The sequence below is a fragment of the Ciconia boyciana genome, chromosome 7, assembly GCF_034638445.1.
Source record: "Ciconia boyciana chromosome 7, ASM3463844v1, whole genome shotgun sequence".
Taxonomy (NCBI): Eukaryota; Metazoa; Chordata; class Aves; order Ciconiiformes; family Ciconiidae; genus Ciconia; species Ciconia boyciana.
The window spans coordinates 7,010,034-7,024,052 of NC_132940.1; the positions used below are offsets into that span (position 1 = coordinate 7,010,034).

General features: G+C 40.8%; 1 protein-coding gene across 2 annotated transcripts in view; it reads left to right on the forward strand.

The window, feature by feature from the left end:
* Nucleotides 1-14,019, forward strand: part of LRP8 (LDL receptor related protein 8) — a 196,471-nt gene that overhangs the window by 116,304 nt on the left and 66,148 nt on the right. For both annotated transcript variants that reach the window (XM_072868119.1, XM_072868120.1), the window contains exon 3: nt 2,307-2,429. In XM_072868119.1, coding sequence (XP_072724220.1) covers nt 2,307-2,429 — 123 coding nt within the window. The remainder of the gene's footprint in view (nt 1-2,306; nt 2,430-14,019) is intronic.

Here is a 14,019-nt window from a genome sequence, read left to right on the forward strand (position 1 = left end):
CTCCTTTCTGTGGCTGACCCCCTTGCTCGCGCTTGTGTCCACACGTCCCGGAAATAACGGTGATCAGAATGTTAGACTGATGGAAAAAGGGGAGGCTTATTTTGAGGTGGAAAAGTATTGTGTTGCTGTCTGGATCTCTAGAAAATGAGTCAAAGGACAGTTTTCCTATGGAAAGCAAGGCATTAGGACATTGAGAGAGCTAGTATAAAACTAAAGACATTTTAAAAATTAAGCTTCTTATGTCTCCAGTATTATACTATTCTCTGCTTTCTGGATGAAGATGCGATTGTTTCAGTTGTAGATGCCATAACCTTCCCCTAACAGCAGATACCAACGTTTCACCCAGTCAGCTTCACAGTGAGCAGGGAAGTGCTCCGGCTTTGCTTATGCATGCGTATCCCATCTGTATCTGGTCAGAGTTTCTGACCATTAAATATATCAGATTAATTAAATCGAATTTACATTAAATAAATCAGAAGTGACGCTTGATAGCCAGTTTCACAAGTTCTGGTTTTCTAACTGGAGATGTTCAGGAGAAGGTCTGTTCCCTCTGATAATGGATGTGCAACGTCTTTGGAAGATCAGACTGGATTCTTAGTATGACTGGTCTCTTGTAAAACTCTTAGTCTATATGGGGTTGGGGTTTTTTCCTATATTAGTTCATAATATCTGGTTCTGAATGACTGAAGAAAAATATTGTCCTTTTTAAAAATTTTTTCCTCCCTCCCCCCTCCCCGAATCTGGCTCATTTAGCAACATAAGGGGAGTAAACGTATGTTCTCTTTATAAAGTGCGTCCTGAGAGATTGTACAGCTGCTTAGTGATGCTTCGCAGTGTTTTCCTTCTGGATGCCTGTTCAGGGAAGCTGCATGTTTTGTGTATTAGAACATGAGTACTTGATTTCAGCCATGTAGACCTCTCCAGTACCTCACACAGTAATGTTCCTTGTTCCCTGTGTGGGCACGTGACCAATATTTAACATGGCTGCCTCCCTGACAGCAGCTCATGTAAGAAAAAAAGAAAGGGAAAAAAAAAATCAAACCCTGGAGGCTTATTTATTGTTTAATGCTTTGAAAATGTTTGCTGGAAGAAATATGGATGTAGCAATGATGTGTGCACATGGCTTCTATCGGGGAATAGCTATCGGGCTCAAACCTCACCGTGAGGGCAGCTAAGCAGTGGAACAGATTGCCCAGGGAGGTTGCGCTGTCTCCATCCTGAGGGTTTTTAAGACCAGACTGGATAAAACCCAGAGTAACCTAGTCTGACCTCAGAGCTGACCCTGCTCGAGCAGGAGGTTGGACTTGATGACCTCCTGAGGTCCTTTACTACCTGAATTTTCCTGTGATCCTGTTAGGTTGTGAGCAGCTTTGCAGAGCGAAGAAACAAATCTTCTCCCTGTCACCGCTTCCTATGTAAATTGATCGCTAACAAAGGTAGATTCCAGTTAGCCACAGAGTCTTGCAGTTCAAGGGTGATAAAACTGAGACTGAGCCATTGCTCATGACTCTCACGGCATGACTGTTCAGTCCAATTCCTAGCAGAAAAGCCACTAAAGTCACTATTGCAAAAGCAGCGAGTGACTGGTGATCACATTGACACTGAGGCCAAGGACCAAAGGGGCCAGATATCTCTAGGTTACTTTTTTTCTGCTGCAGCGGGAAGATGCTGATTTGTATTACAGGGCACTGGTGGTGCTGCGCCACCAGCACAGAGGAATAGACCAATTAATTGCTTGAGTTTGTCTTGCATCTTTTTCAAGCCCTAGATTAATGCAAGCAAAGCAAAGAGCGCAGAGTGGTTGACATTTAATGAAATGATTTTTAGTGTTTGGAGGAGTGCTTTATGATCATCTGCTATGGTGACAGATGTACTAAAAAGCCATTAATAGATTGCATAGATAAAAACATTATTGCTTCAATTATAGTACTCCAAAGGTGAGACTTGTTTGTCTTACCTGTCTGTAAGTCGTACAGCACACTTTAAGTTCCATGTAGGCAGCAGCTTTTTGCAGTAAAAGCCTTAGAAAATTATTTTGAAAAAGAACATCCCTGGTTTTTGAATGTCTGGAAAAAGACATAAAAGAGTGAATCTGTGTTAAATAATGGAGGGATAAGAGTTCTAGCGAGAAGAAACACTCATCTTTGATGCCTGTTTGACTCTGTCATGAGGAAGCAATATTGAATGTGAAATGAATCTTCTCAATACAGGGCAATCGGTGTCATCCTTAGTGGGACTGGACGCAATGGAGGTCTTCTGCACTGCTGATATTCATGCCAAGTTGTTTTTTTTTTTTTTTCTTGCAGCAAAGAAAACTTGTGCCGAGTCAGATTTCACTTGTGACAATGGCCACTGCATCCCAGCCAGGTGGAAATGTGATGGTGAAGAAGAATGTCCTGATGGGTCAGATGAATCAGAAGCAGCATGCAGTGAGTAGCACAAAAACGTGGTGTGTCTCAGCCATGTTGTCTTATCAAAGCGTAGAGAAACTAGAAGTGTTATTCCCAGCACTTGCAGGATGATCTGTCAGCTTTTGCTTCTGTTAGAGCAGAAGGTAAAGACACAAAAGATTCAGGTCACTCAAATCAGCTGGTTTCCAAACTTTGAAATGTGCCAGTTTTCCAGGCTGTGATACAGGCAGCACTATGTAGTGTGTATTTCTGTCTGTAATGGAATTGAAAACATTTCCAGCTCTGTTACAGTTTATCTGGTTGTAGAGCTCATGATCAGCAGCGGTGCACGAAGATTCACGCTCACCTGGGATCAGGCCTTTTGGAAACAGATTTGCAGCATTTTGCATGGTGGCGTATTGGGATTTATCATCACTGCAGACAGCACTTCTGTCATTACGGAGGACCTTTGCAGTGTTAGAGTATTGCTCAATTATTTTTTTATTTTTTTGCCTTCAAGAACAAATGAAGAAAAAGGTAGCAGATGAAAGATGAGCAATGTAAAATAACTAAAGCTGAGAGTAAGTATGACAGATGTTAACTGCAGGTAACACCTTTTAAAAACCCATTGATTCAGTAAGTAAAAGGACATGCTTGATTTTCATGTAGTGCATTTTATCTTGTTCTTTTGACTCTCTGAGGAGGTCCATTCATGCTCCATTATTCTAGAACTGTGAAGGGTTGTCTGATGTTGAGTTGAAGGGAATCCCAGGGATATTTTAACGAAAACACTAATATGTAGACTCCTGTTTGTGTGCTTACTTATGTCTGCAGATTTGCTCTTGGACAGACCAAGGAACTAGTACAAGCTATTCTGTTGAATTTCCAGTCATGTACTTCACAGATATATTCCCATGAGTCAGAAGCAGTGTTGGAGGAAGTATTTTATCGGATTTCACCAGAATGGGGCACACAGAGGACTTCAAAATTAACCATACTTTTATTTTTAAGCCTAGTACCAGTCCTACTTTCTCCCTAATTAAGAAAGATTAATGCGCTTCTCTTGCATAAAATGAATTGAATCGTTTTTGCAGCCATATACAGGCTACAGAAAAAATTACTTCAGTAACTACATTAACATATTTATGTACTGTATGTGTTGGTCTTTCACCCTGCATCCTCCTTAGTCAAAACCTATCTTATTAATGCTACTTCCACTACCTGATTGCCTGGAGGGGGGCTGAATAACTAAGCAGCTCCATTCCCTGCAGTCTCTGTCTGTAAATCTCTTGTCAGAGGCCGTAGCATGGACTGTGTATAGGCCATGCAGCGCTAAGATCCCTGACATTTTCTCTTAATTATCTTCCATTCCTTTTCTAGCCATTTCACCTACCATTTTCCCCCACTTATTTCATCCTCTGGGAAAATGAGCCTTAAAACTTAAGTATTGCAAAAAAGACTTGACCTGAGCCTCTGATTGTTACAGTACAGCAGTACAGGACTGCCGTCCTGAGAGGAAAGTAATTTGTTCAGGTTTGTGTGACGGGGGGGGGGGGGGGGAAGTGTTTTGTTTGTGGTGGGGTTTTTTGTTTCTTTTGTTGGGTGTTTTTGTGTTTTGTTTTGTTTTTCCTCCTGCTTGAAACCTTCTAAGAGACTGAAGTCTGCGTTTTTGTGGTGGTTCTGTTCAGAAAACATAGATGGCCCTTGAAGCATCTCCCTGCTGCTAATGGGAATTGGCCAGTGTCACCTCGACACAGGAAGAAGTTTGTTCCCGTTCTGTAGTATATGCCTAACAGATAAATCTGGAATTCCTAGTGAAAGTAGCAGTACCCGTATGGACCAATTCTTAATTTGTTTTTTTAAACACAAGGGCTTTGAAACCAGCTCAAACACTGTGGCATACAACTGTGCCATATTTTATTTGTTTATAGCTGTCTCGAGCAGATTTACCATGCTTTGCCTCAGCATAAGATATTTAGGTTTTGTTAGGAGTTTTAGCCAAAATAGATCAATTTTTGTGTGGAGGATACATGAACTTGTGTCTCGACATTCACAGGATACTTGATGCAAGCCCATGTCTGACTTGTGGCTAGCTCACAAGAGAAGCCAATGTTTCTGTCTCTACCAATTAAAAGCTTGCCTTCGAATTTTAAAAATGTCTGCAACTAAAACTTTGGAACTTGTTTTATAGGATTATTCAGATCTGAAGTTCACGCTTAATCAGATGAAGATCAAGTAGTTTTAATCTTATGACTGTTGATAGCTATAGGCTTTAATTTGCACAGTAAGGACATTCTTTCCAGATGTTTTGTATCCTTGTCAAAGTGTGTGTCATCTCAAAGGCTGATCCAGTCTGCTCTGTGAGGAAACAGAATCGACCTCGTAATGCATAAGCACAGTGCTGGTTGTGGGGTTATTTCACATATGTTTGCAGGTCTTCCTACCACCACTGGTCAAGACAGCAGTGACTATTAAACAAGGGGGACTATTAAACAAGAAGCTGAAGTGTTAGGCTTTGCTTTTAATTTGTACCCTTAACGTAAAAGGCCTAGTTCTGTGTGTGTGTGTAAATGTTATTTAAGGGCAAAGAAGAGGCTGTAATGACAGACAGAAAATGTAATGAGAGTCAAAATGTATAGTTGGACGTTCCTGTATGGTCCCTCCCTTCAGTTCCGTTTTCTTTCTTCCTGATGAAAGCAAGGCTGAACTTTCTCCCTGTGGCTGAGGAATGACTGCAGGCCCCTACGACTGTCTCATTTTCCTGTTTAGAAATGCAGCACAGCCCTTTGCAGAAGCTTGCACTGCAGAGTTTCCCTAGGGAAGGAGCAGGTTGGGAAATGGAGATTTCTAACCTCTGGCAAGATCAAACTGCTTTATAAAATCAATTGCTTTCAGACAGGCCGCATAATTGCCAGCACCTCTGCCAGGATCTAGGGTTATTCCTCGATTAATGCAACATTGGGATATTGTCCATAGTCCATTCAAGCTAGGGAGGTTAAGAGCATTGATAATGCCGACTGTTGCATTTTAGGAGTATTTCCAGCTTAGAATGTGATGAAAACAAGGAAGTTCCTCTCAGCATCTAGCCACCTGCTAAATGGCTTTTCGTCTTTTTAATGCTTTTGTGATGTGTTTTTACATACATTTTGTGCTCTCTTATTGGTAGTTAGGGATGTTGTGTCCCCATCTCTAATGCTTGGTTAAAGGTAACAGTTTACAGTCTTTTTTTCTTTAAGATAACCCCACTGCAAAACCAAAACAGTACTTTGCTTTTTCTGTTTCCCAGATCACTGAAGTTGCTCAGCTTTGTACCTAACGATATCCTCTCTAGGGATGTTACCCATCCCCAGGTGTTCAGGACAGCATGCCCTGTCTCCTGTTGGATAGGTAAGACAGCATCACAGCTGGCCTGACTTCTGTTGGACCTGTGATGTCTGGGGCCTTTTCTGCTATTCATGCAATTATTTTTTTAAACTGCATTTTCTTCAAGCTACTGAATGTGGCTGGGAGTGGTAGCTGTAAGGGTATCTTTTGGGTCCCATTGCATTCTCAACTGATGAGATCGATAGGACTTCTCCCTGTTGTGGGTTTTGGTGCTAGTTGAAGATTCATTAATTTCTAGCATGGGCTGATTTTAGAGAAGATGGTTATATCCAGGCTTTTGGTTTGAAATGGGTCATTACGAATAAGAAACTGCTTATATTTCTTCATTTTTCTTTGAGCCAGATCCTTAACCTAAACATGCTCTCACATCCATAGGTTTGTTCAAGTGAATTATTCATGTAACATGTGAATGTCACCACTAAACCTCAGTGTTCTGCCATCTGTCAGTTTTTCAGTGCTATTATCTGGCTGCTGAATTTATTTTGTCTCAGTTTATATCAAGGTTTCGAAGAAATGTGTCCCCCTTTTCTGTGAGTTGATCTGTTCAGGGGCATCTTGTGGGCTGGATCTGTTCTCCCTGAAGTCATGTCAGTCAGAAGTATTGTCAGTTTGGGGGGGAGGTGTGTTTTATTATCTTTTTTGTTTCCATGTGGAAGCAGAATGAGCCCCTAAATCAAGAGAAGCAAAACCATGTGAACTCAGAAATTAGTACTATCCACAAGGGGCAGAAGGGACCGAATTCACGATTTAAGAAGTTGTGTTGATGGAGGCTGGAGGAGGGAGGAGAGGGAGGAGGAATTTAATATTGAAGAGAAGTAAGTTATTTTGAGAAACATACTTAATAAATGAAAAGAAATGGGATGGTGGGTGAAAGGGAACAAAGAAACACCATTTAGCTGTGCTGCAGTGGTGCTCCTGGTGGGGAAGGGAAGAGTTAGTACTTGGGCATGCCAACTTCCAGCCTAGTCTTCCTTGACAAAGCCTTGTTAGATTCAGCGCTTGCCTGAACTAGGTCTGTGTTCAGGAAAGGTTGTCTGCTTGTCCGTAAAGCAAATGAACCACTTTGGCCTTGCAGGATACATGCCAAGAAAATAGCTGGTGGAGAAGCAGGTTTGTCCTCCTGTTTGACATCAGCCATTGCTGCTTCTCCATGCCTGCTGTGAGGGAGAGCCTAGAGTGGGTGCAAAACTGCTGTCGTTGGAAGGTGCTCTGAAATGATAATGGATTTCATCCTTGTCATGCCAGCTTGTTAGTATGCAAGGAGCTCCCCACAAATCATTAAAAAGGATAGCAGAGTATCTGGAAGTAGTGGGAGTGGAGTTAGTGCCTCTCTCAGCCCGACGCCTGCAACTCCCACGTACCTCACCAGCAGCTGTTTTGAGATACAGAAAATATTTTTGACCTCAGAGTAGGCTCAAACACTCAAATGCTTATGTATGTTTGCTGCAAGGTTATACAGCAGCATGCGTCTGCCAACTGCAGGGAGATCTTTCATAGCCTACATGTACTCTCCCATCAGAGAGCCCACCATGGCCAGAGCCCTAGACTTATTTTTCATTGCTCTTACTAAAAGCATCTCAGTGTGACTTGGTGATCACCCTAGAGCTGTAGTGCAGCTGCTGCTGATATACACAGGCTTTGCTTATGCATATGAAAAGATTCCTCACTATGTTCCTATCCAGTTTCTTGAAGCTGAGAGAGGAGGAAGAGGAGTCCTTTTTCTTTACTGAGCTAACAGAGACCTCCAGCAAAATGAATGTTATCCACCTAATGCTATTCCAGCACAGGTACTGAATCTTTCTGCTTTTTTCAAGAAAGAAATTTTAAATTTCCCTCTGAAGTATTTTGATTATTTAACCAATGAGTTAAACAAAAAATCTCTAGAGAAAAATAAAACCAAATGCTAACAAACAGTAACAGCACTGATGGGAACACAAATTAAAGGGATAGAGCAAGCGAAAATCTAAGCTGGCAAACTCTTGCCTTAGGATATTGTATATATAATGAGATTGAGGAATGCAGGCAGCATAAACTCACCGCTTATTTCTTCATCAGATATGCAACATTCTCCTAGTTAAGAGCAGAAATTATTATACAGAAAGGTATAGTAGGGTGTTATGAGGAAGAAAAAGAGGAGAGACCTGAATTCATATTGCATTTAATAGGGGAATGATTTAATAGGGCAGGTTTAATAAGCAGTAGTCCTGGAAATAGATTTTTAAAATGGAATATAAAATCAAACCCTGCATGTTGGTTTGAAATACAGTACCAGTTCATGCAGTCCTTTTTAGTTTGAAGTACATGCCACGAGTCATTCGGGGAGATCTATCCAAACTTGACAGTTATATTTTTAATGGGTATATTCTATGGTCCTAGGCACTTTGTGTGCTGCTGCTGTGTATGCTGATCTCTCACAGTGGTGATCAGTTCTGTCCTTATTTTCTATTAAGTTGCCCAAATGCAAAATTCTGTAATTGTTGGTAGTGCTGATGGTATCGCTCACCCCGCAATGCACAGCCCTCTCCTAGCTCCCCATTCACCCCAAAGGATATTATGTCTCTATTATTATTCTTTGATCCAGATCACCTGCATGACTGAGCGAGTTTGATGACATTACTGCGCTTTTGTGGAAAGTGACTTAATAAACTGTTCCTTGCCCTTGGAGAATTTATCCTGGAGAAGGGTGGACTGTCTCATTCAGGGCATACACTGGGCCATTGAACTTCAAGTAGCAAAAGAAAAAACTAGGCCAAATCAGCCAGGCACAGCCAGATTCCAGGTTTTAGGACCTGGGGCAGTAACAGGATTTTTTTTTTTTCCTATTCCCCCCCCCCCAACATTAAGAGCAGATCTGTTTGTATATATGTGGTAAGATGGTGGGGGATTGTAAATGAAGTGGACCATGTAAATTAAAGACCATTCTGTTGAATTAATTTGTTACAGATCATTCAGGGAATTGAATAAGGTGATGCTAAAGTCAGATGTACAGGTGTGCATTTTAACAACACTCCCACTATGCTAACTGGCTATTGCCAGCATAAAATACAGCAGCTTTGATAGTCTTGTCACTGTCCCCTGCAGTTGTCCCCTCTGCTGCTGTCCCTGGTGGGCCATTGGGAGCACTGCTGCATTACAGCAGCAGAGGACCACATTCCCAGTTTCCAACGCATCTGTAAAACAAATATAGGACAAAGTATATGATGTGGGAACACTTCTAGAGCTACAGGATTCTCCAGGTGACAAGGCACAAAAGAGGCAGTCTCACTTTCCAGATGCCCAGGCTGGTTTGTAGGGCTAATGATGAAAGCTTTGATTTGTCAAGGTGATCAAATTTGTTGAGAGAGAATAAAATGAAAACACCCTGTGATCATCTCTCCATGAAGTCATGAAATAATTGAAGATAGAAGGGACCTCTGGGGGTCATCTAGTCCAATCCCCTGCTCAAAGTGGACCCCTGTCCTCATGTTTGACCACCCTTATTAATGAAGAAAAAAAATCTCTATATCTCACCAGCGTTTCCTTTGTTGCAGGACATATCTGTCACCCCCCATCCTGTCACTATGCACCTCTGAGAACAGTCTGGCTCCATCTTCTCTAGTCCCTCCTCCCATTTTGTAGCTAAAGGCAGCAATAAAATCTTCCTTTAGCCTTCTCTTCTGATAGCTGAACAAGTGCTGTTCCCTCAACCTCTCCTTGTATGTAGTCTCTCATTTCAGATTATTTTGTCAGGTAATTGGAAATGACACAATTCTACAACCAGGATACAGTTTTTGCATTGTTCACTCACTGCTGTCACAGCTTTACCACATCCAAAATATAACTTAAAAATTACTTTATTTTTATGTCTTTAGTATGCTACTTAGCTTCCAGGTCTACTTAGCAGAGGGTTCCAGACTCTTGAAAATTCATTTCCATGGAAGTGTTTAACAGTACACTAGAGATAGACAAGACTTGTTGAGGCCTGTTAGCAGACTAGTAGTTCTCTATGGATCGTGGCTTATAGTCCAGTGCAGATTTTTAAACGTTCTTGTTATCCTAAGTGTACATAACTCTTCAAATTCTCACAAATGTACCTTTACTCCTGATTTAATCATCCTATCTCAGCCAGTGTATACTTGCTTCCCAAGTGCTTCTGGTTTCTATGTAATTTATATGCTTTGAATGCCTCCAGGTGTGTCCTTATGGAGCCAACCCCAAGTTGACCTCAATATCCCAAAGGACAGAAAACCCTAGGGACTAACCCAATAAGTTTTTGACAGGGTGAGGAACCAAATCCAGTTTTTCCTGCATACTGTTCCTTTTCTTGAAGCGTGAAATTATCCTTTTTACATCAAAGGAAATTCAGCGAACTCAAAGCTTAGCTGTTTATCCCTAGTAGAGGGATAACTTTATCTGTGGCTCCTGGGCAGTGAATTACGTCTCCTTTTTGATGATTACATGGCTTTGGTGGTCTCAGCATTTTACTTACCTAGAGATGTAAATGAATTTAGGGTATGTAATGATTGTGCTCCAATTCTACCAGTGCTAAAGAGTTTTAAGTAATACCTGTCCAAAACAAAAACTGTTTTTCCTTTAAGGGAAAGTGTTTAGAGCTTGTATCTCAGAAATGACCTTTTCAGAGGGCTGAGTCCTATAGGAAAACCAATAGAAAATACCTATTGGGTCTTTTCAGATGTTTTTATTGTTCTTTTCTTAAGCAATGTTACCTTACAAGAAAGTCACTTTTTCACGTGCATTGCAAGCTTTGACATTTGCAGTATTCCTGTACCTCAGATCGACTTTGAGCTTTTGCTAGTTGACTGCTACAAAGATTTAAATGCTGGCATTTAAATGTTTTTCCTATTGGTCTAATGTGTTCATGCAGTTCATAAACAGGAATGGTCATAAAAGGGTTTGCTGCCTTTTTATGGCTATAATTAATCTTACAGTTATTTCAATAGGGGAGAATAGCAGGAAAATGAAAGTTGAGCATGTGAAGTTCTTGTATGTGTAATTATTTAACAGGCCATAAATATTGAACTAGTAAAAACTGAAGAGGTTTTCAGAAATACTCAAGCAGCTTTTCATTGCCTAGTGCTTTTGTTTTTTCTATTCTCTTGCTGCTTGCTTTCTGAAATTCAGATTACCTGATTTTTATATTTATATTTTTCCTTGTTTATTGGGGGGGGATCATGGTTGGTTTACTTACTATGGCTGTTATGAAAAGGAAATAATTTCTGGGAATCAAAGGCAAAACATAATTTGAAAATTGAAATGTTTTGCTAACTGAATGAAGCAGTATTGCACTGCAAAAGTACAGAAAGCAAACCTTTTTTCCTTTCTTAAATGTGTGAATTATGGTGTGAGGAAAATAAATTAATATCAAATGGCATTATTTTAATATTTTTCACATTTAAATAGCTTCTGTGTTTTAGTATCATAGTGAATTGTATGTTGAAGCTGTGATTCCTAGTTCCACCACCTTTTCCTTGATAGGTATTTTTCCCTCTCTTTCTCCATTTCTACAGTTGTAGGATCATGTTTTCATTCAGGACAAACTCCCACTGAAATAATTTGCAGTTTTAATAAGGGTCTCATGATACTCCATCCTGCTTCCTTGAGGGATTAGGATCATGATTAAGACTGGTTTAATATGCAGTCTCTGCGTGCTTTGGTAGATAATTTATGTAATTTAAACCTTGCACTGGAGATCTTTAATTCTCTCAAATGTTTCCAGTCAGATTGTGCTCTGGGGTGAGGCATGGTCACTGACAGCGCTGTCTGCGTGTGTGAGGGTAGTGTGGATCTTCACCCTGTGCATTTGTGGGATGCGATGAGCTTCCATAGCTGCTGAGAGTCTTAATCAGGGCTTTGCTTTAGCAACAGCTTCTAGCTTCCTTTCTAGGGATGCTGTATTCAGTGGCTATATTCGGAGTGACAGATTTCAGCTTACCCTTTCTGTCTTGTATTTTAACATATTAAAAAATGTTAAGAATCCTTTGCATTAAAATACAGAGGACTTAGTTCAGTAGCCTTGCTGCACATGCTTACATGTTCCCATATGAATGGACTCATGCTAGTTATTGCACCACTTTTCTGGCTTATACTGCTAGGGTAGTCACCTTACCATGTCATCGGAGTTCTCTGAGTGTACTGTTGTACAAGACTCAAGTTATTGTATGAACAACTCTGAATTCTCTGTTTTGGCATAGAGGTTGCAAACATTAGTCATTTTAGCACGAACATAACCATGCTTCTCCTTTTTTTTTTTTTTGTATAGGAAGAAGCATGTCTAGCATGTGTGACCGTCAGCAATTTCATTTCTAGTCATTGTGTGTGCATTTATATGGGTAAAATTATACATATGTATTTAGAAATGCACATATAAACAGACACAAAAAAATAATGGCATGCTGTTCAAGCATTTCAGCAGGTATATTGGCCCTGTATGGAATGTGAATGAGAAATAGTGATTAACATACTGAATTCTGCTAGAATTTGTATGTTTCTGCTTCAGTTTCTGCCTCTAGACATGTTGCAAGTGTTAAACTTGGAGCTGAGTTGTGCGAACCAGCAGGGATATTTGTAATGAAGTAAAGGTGTAGGTGGTAGGGGAAAGCCTTTTCTTCTCAGCCACAGGTCTACACACCGCTATTCTTGTGCAACAGCCTGAACACATTCAATTAAAATTGCCATCTAAGCTGCCTGTTCCATCCTCTGAAAAAGAAAACAGGTGGGGGTTTCTTTGTATGTATATAAAAGATGAAATGTTCACTTGGAGATAAGAAACACAATTATTTAATAGCAGAAGAGCCTTTTCAGATTTACTTTCTTTCGCACATATAAGAGTGAGGACATATTAGAAATTAAGTCTACATTTGTCTGCTGAATACTTTTTTTGCCTTGAGTTCTTTATGTTCTGTTGGTCCCTTTGAGCAGGAATTCATTTGTTAATACCTTTAACACCTCAGAAGAGTTGTCACCTTAGCATGAAAAAGCAGTATCTTCATTTGCTGTGAGATCGGATCTTGATGAAGCAATTGCCTCTTGGTGGCCATCCAGATGTTACCAGCAATAGTGCACGATGGCTTCCTTTCAGCTGCTGTGGGTGCTGGAGATGGCGTAACATGGAGTGTGACACTGCACTCAATCTTTCCTCTACAGTATGAATTTTTAGAAAGTCCTGGATGCTGTTTGGTGTACTAGATCCTTTGATAGAACAGAGGGGAGACAGCATAATGGCAGATACAAGGTGAAATACCAATGTTGCAGCATACTTAGGCAAGCTTTTCATTTGGATTAAAAAAAGGTGCAGACTTCAGGTAGCAGGGAAAAGTGTTTTACGATTAATTCTGGCAGTTTCCTGGAGACCTGTATAATTTGTCTTTCTATAATTTTTATCACTCATCTTGGCAGGTTTCATTATGTTTGCTCATCTAGGGATCTTTTGTGGCTTTATTTTCCCTATTGATAAGAAGCACTTTTGCGACCATAATCTCTTTTACAAATGGGTATGGTCTCAATGCTACTCAACTCCTTTATCCTTTGTATAATTTTGTCCCCCTAGCGTTCTGTGGGGCTTTTTCCTCACTGTTTTGATTAGAATCTGAGTAATCTCTGCGAACAAGAGAAAGAAAATGAGCCTGGGAGGAGGGAAAATGAAAGAGCAGCTGCTGATACAGAGGCTCAGAGAGCCCCACGGGTGTGTGCTGGACTCTTAGCCACAGTTGAGAGACTTCTGAAGAGGCTGTGTTTTCATCGCTGTTTGTAACCAGCAGGCTCTCGATGGAGCCTAGCATGCGGTCTGTGAGCGTTCTTTCTTCCCAGCGCCCAGGGTACAGAATTGCTTCTTGATTAGCCAGAGAAAGAAAGGGAAGGAGCCAGCATGCACATGTGCACTTGTACATGAACCCCCCCCAGTCTCATTTATACTCTTGAGCATCTGCAGAAGTGGCACTGCCTCCACTGGACCCATCTCCCCTGAAATATTGGTACATACGTGGCTGTCCTGGGCTGGCATCAGCTGCAGAGCACCCGTTCCACTGACAAAACACAGGTTTTTGGGGAAAAGGGTGGAGACTGTTGAATTAGTAGCCTGAGATGGTAGATGACTCCAATTACGAACTCCTCCCTGTGATTGACCTCTTTGACCATGTGTTTAATGATATTCCAGCCTTTCAGAGCAGGAACTGAAAAGTTCTGCTTATCAGGTACCTGTAAGAGCAACTACTGATGTTTCACTTCTAAAAGTATTTGATTGCTGGCA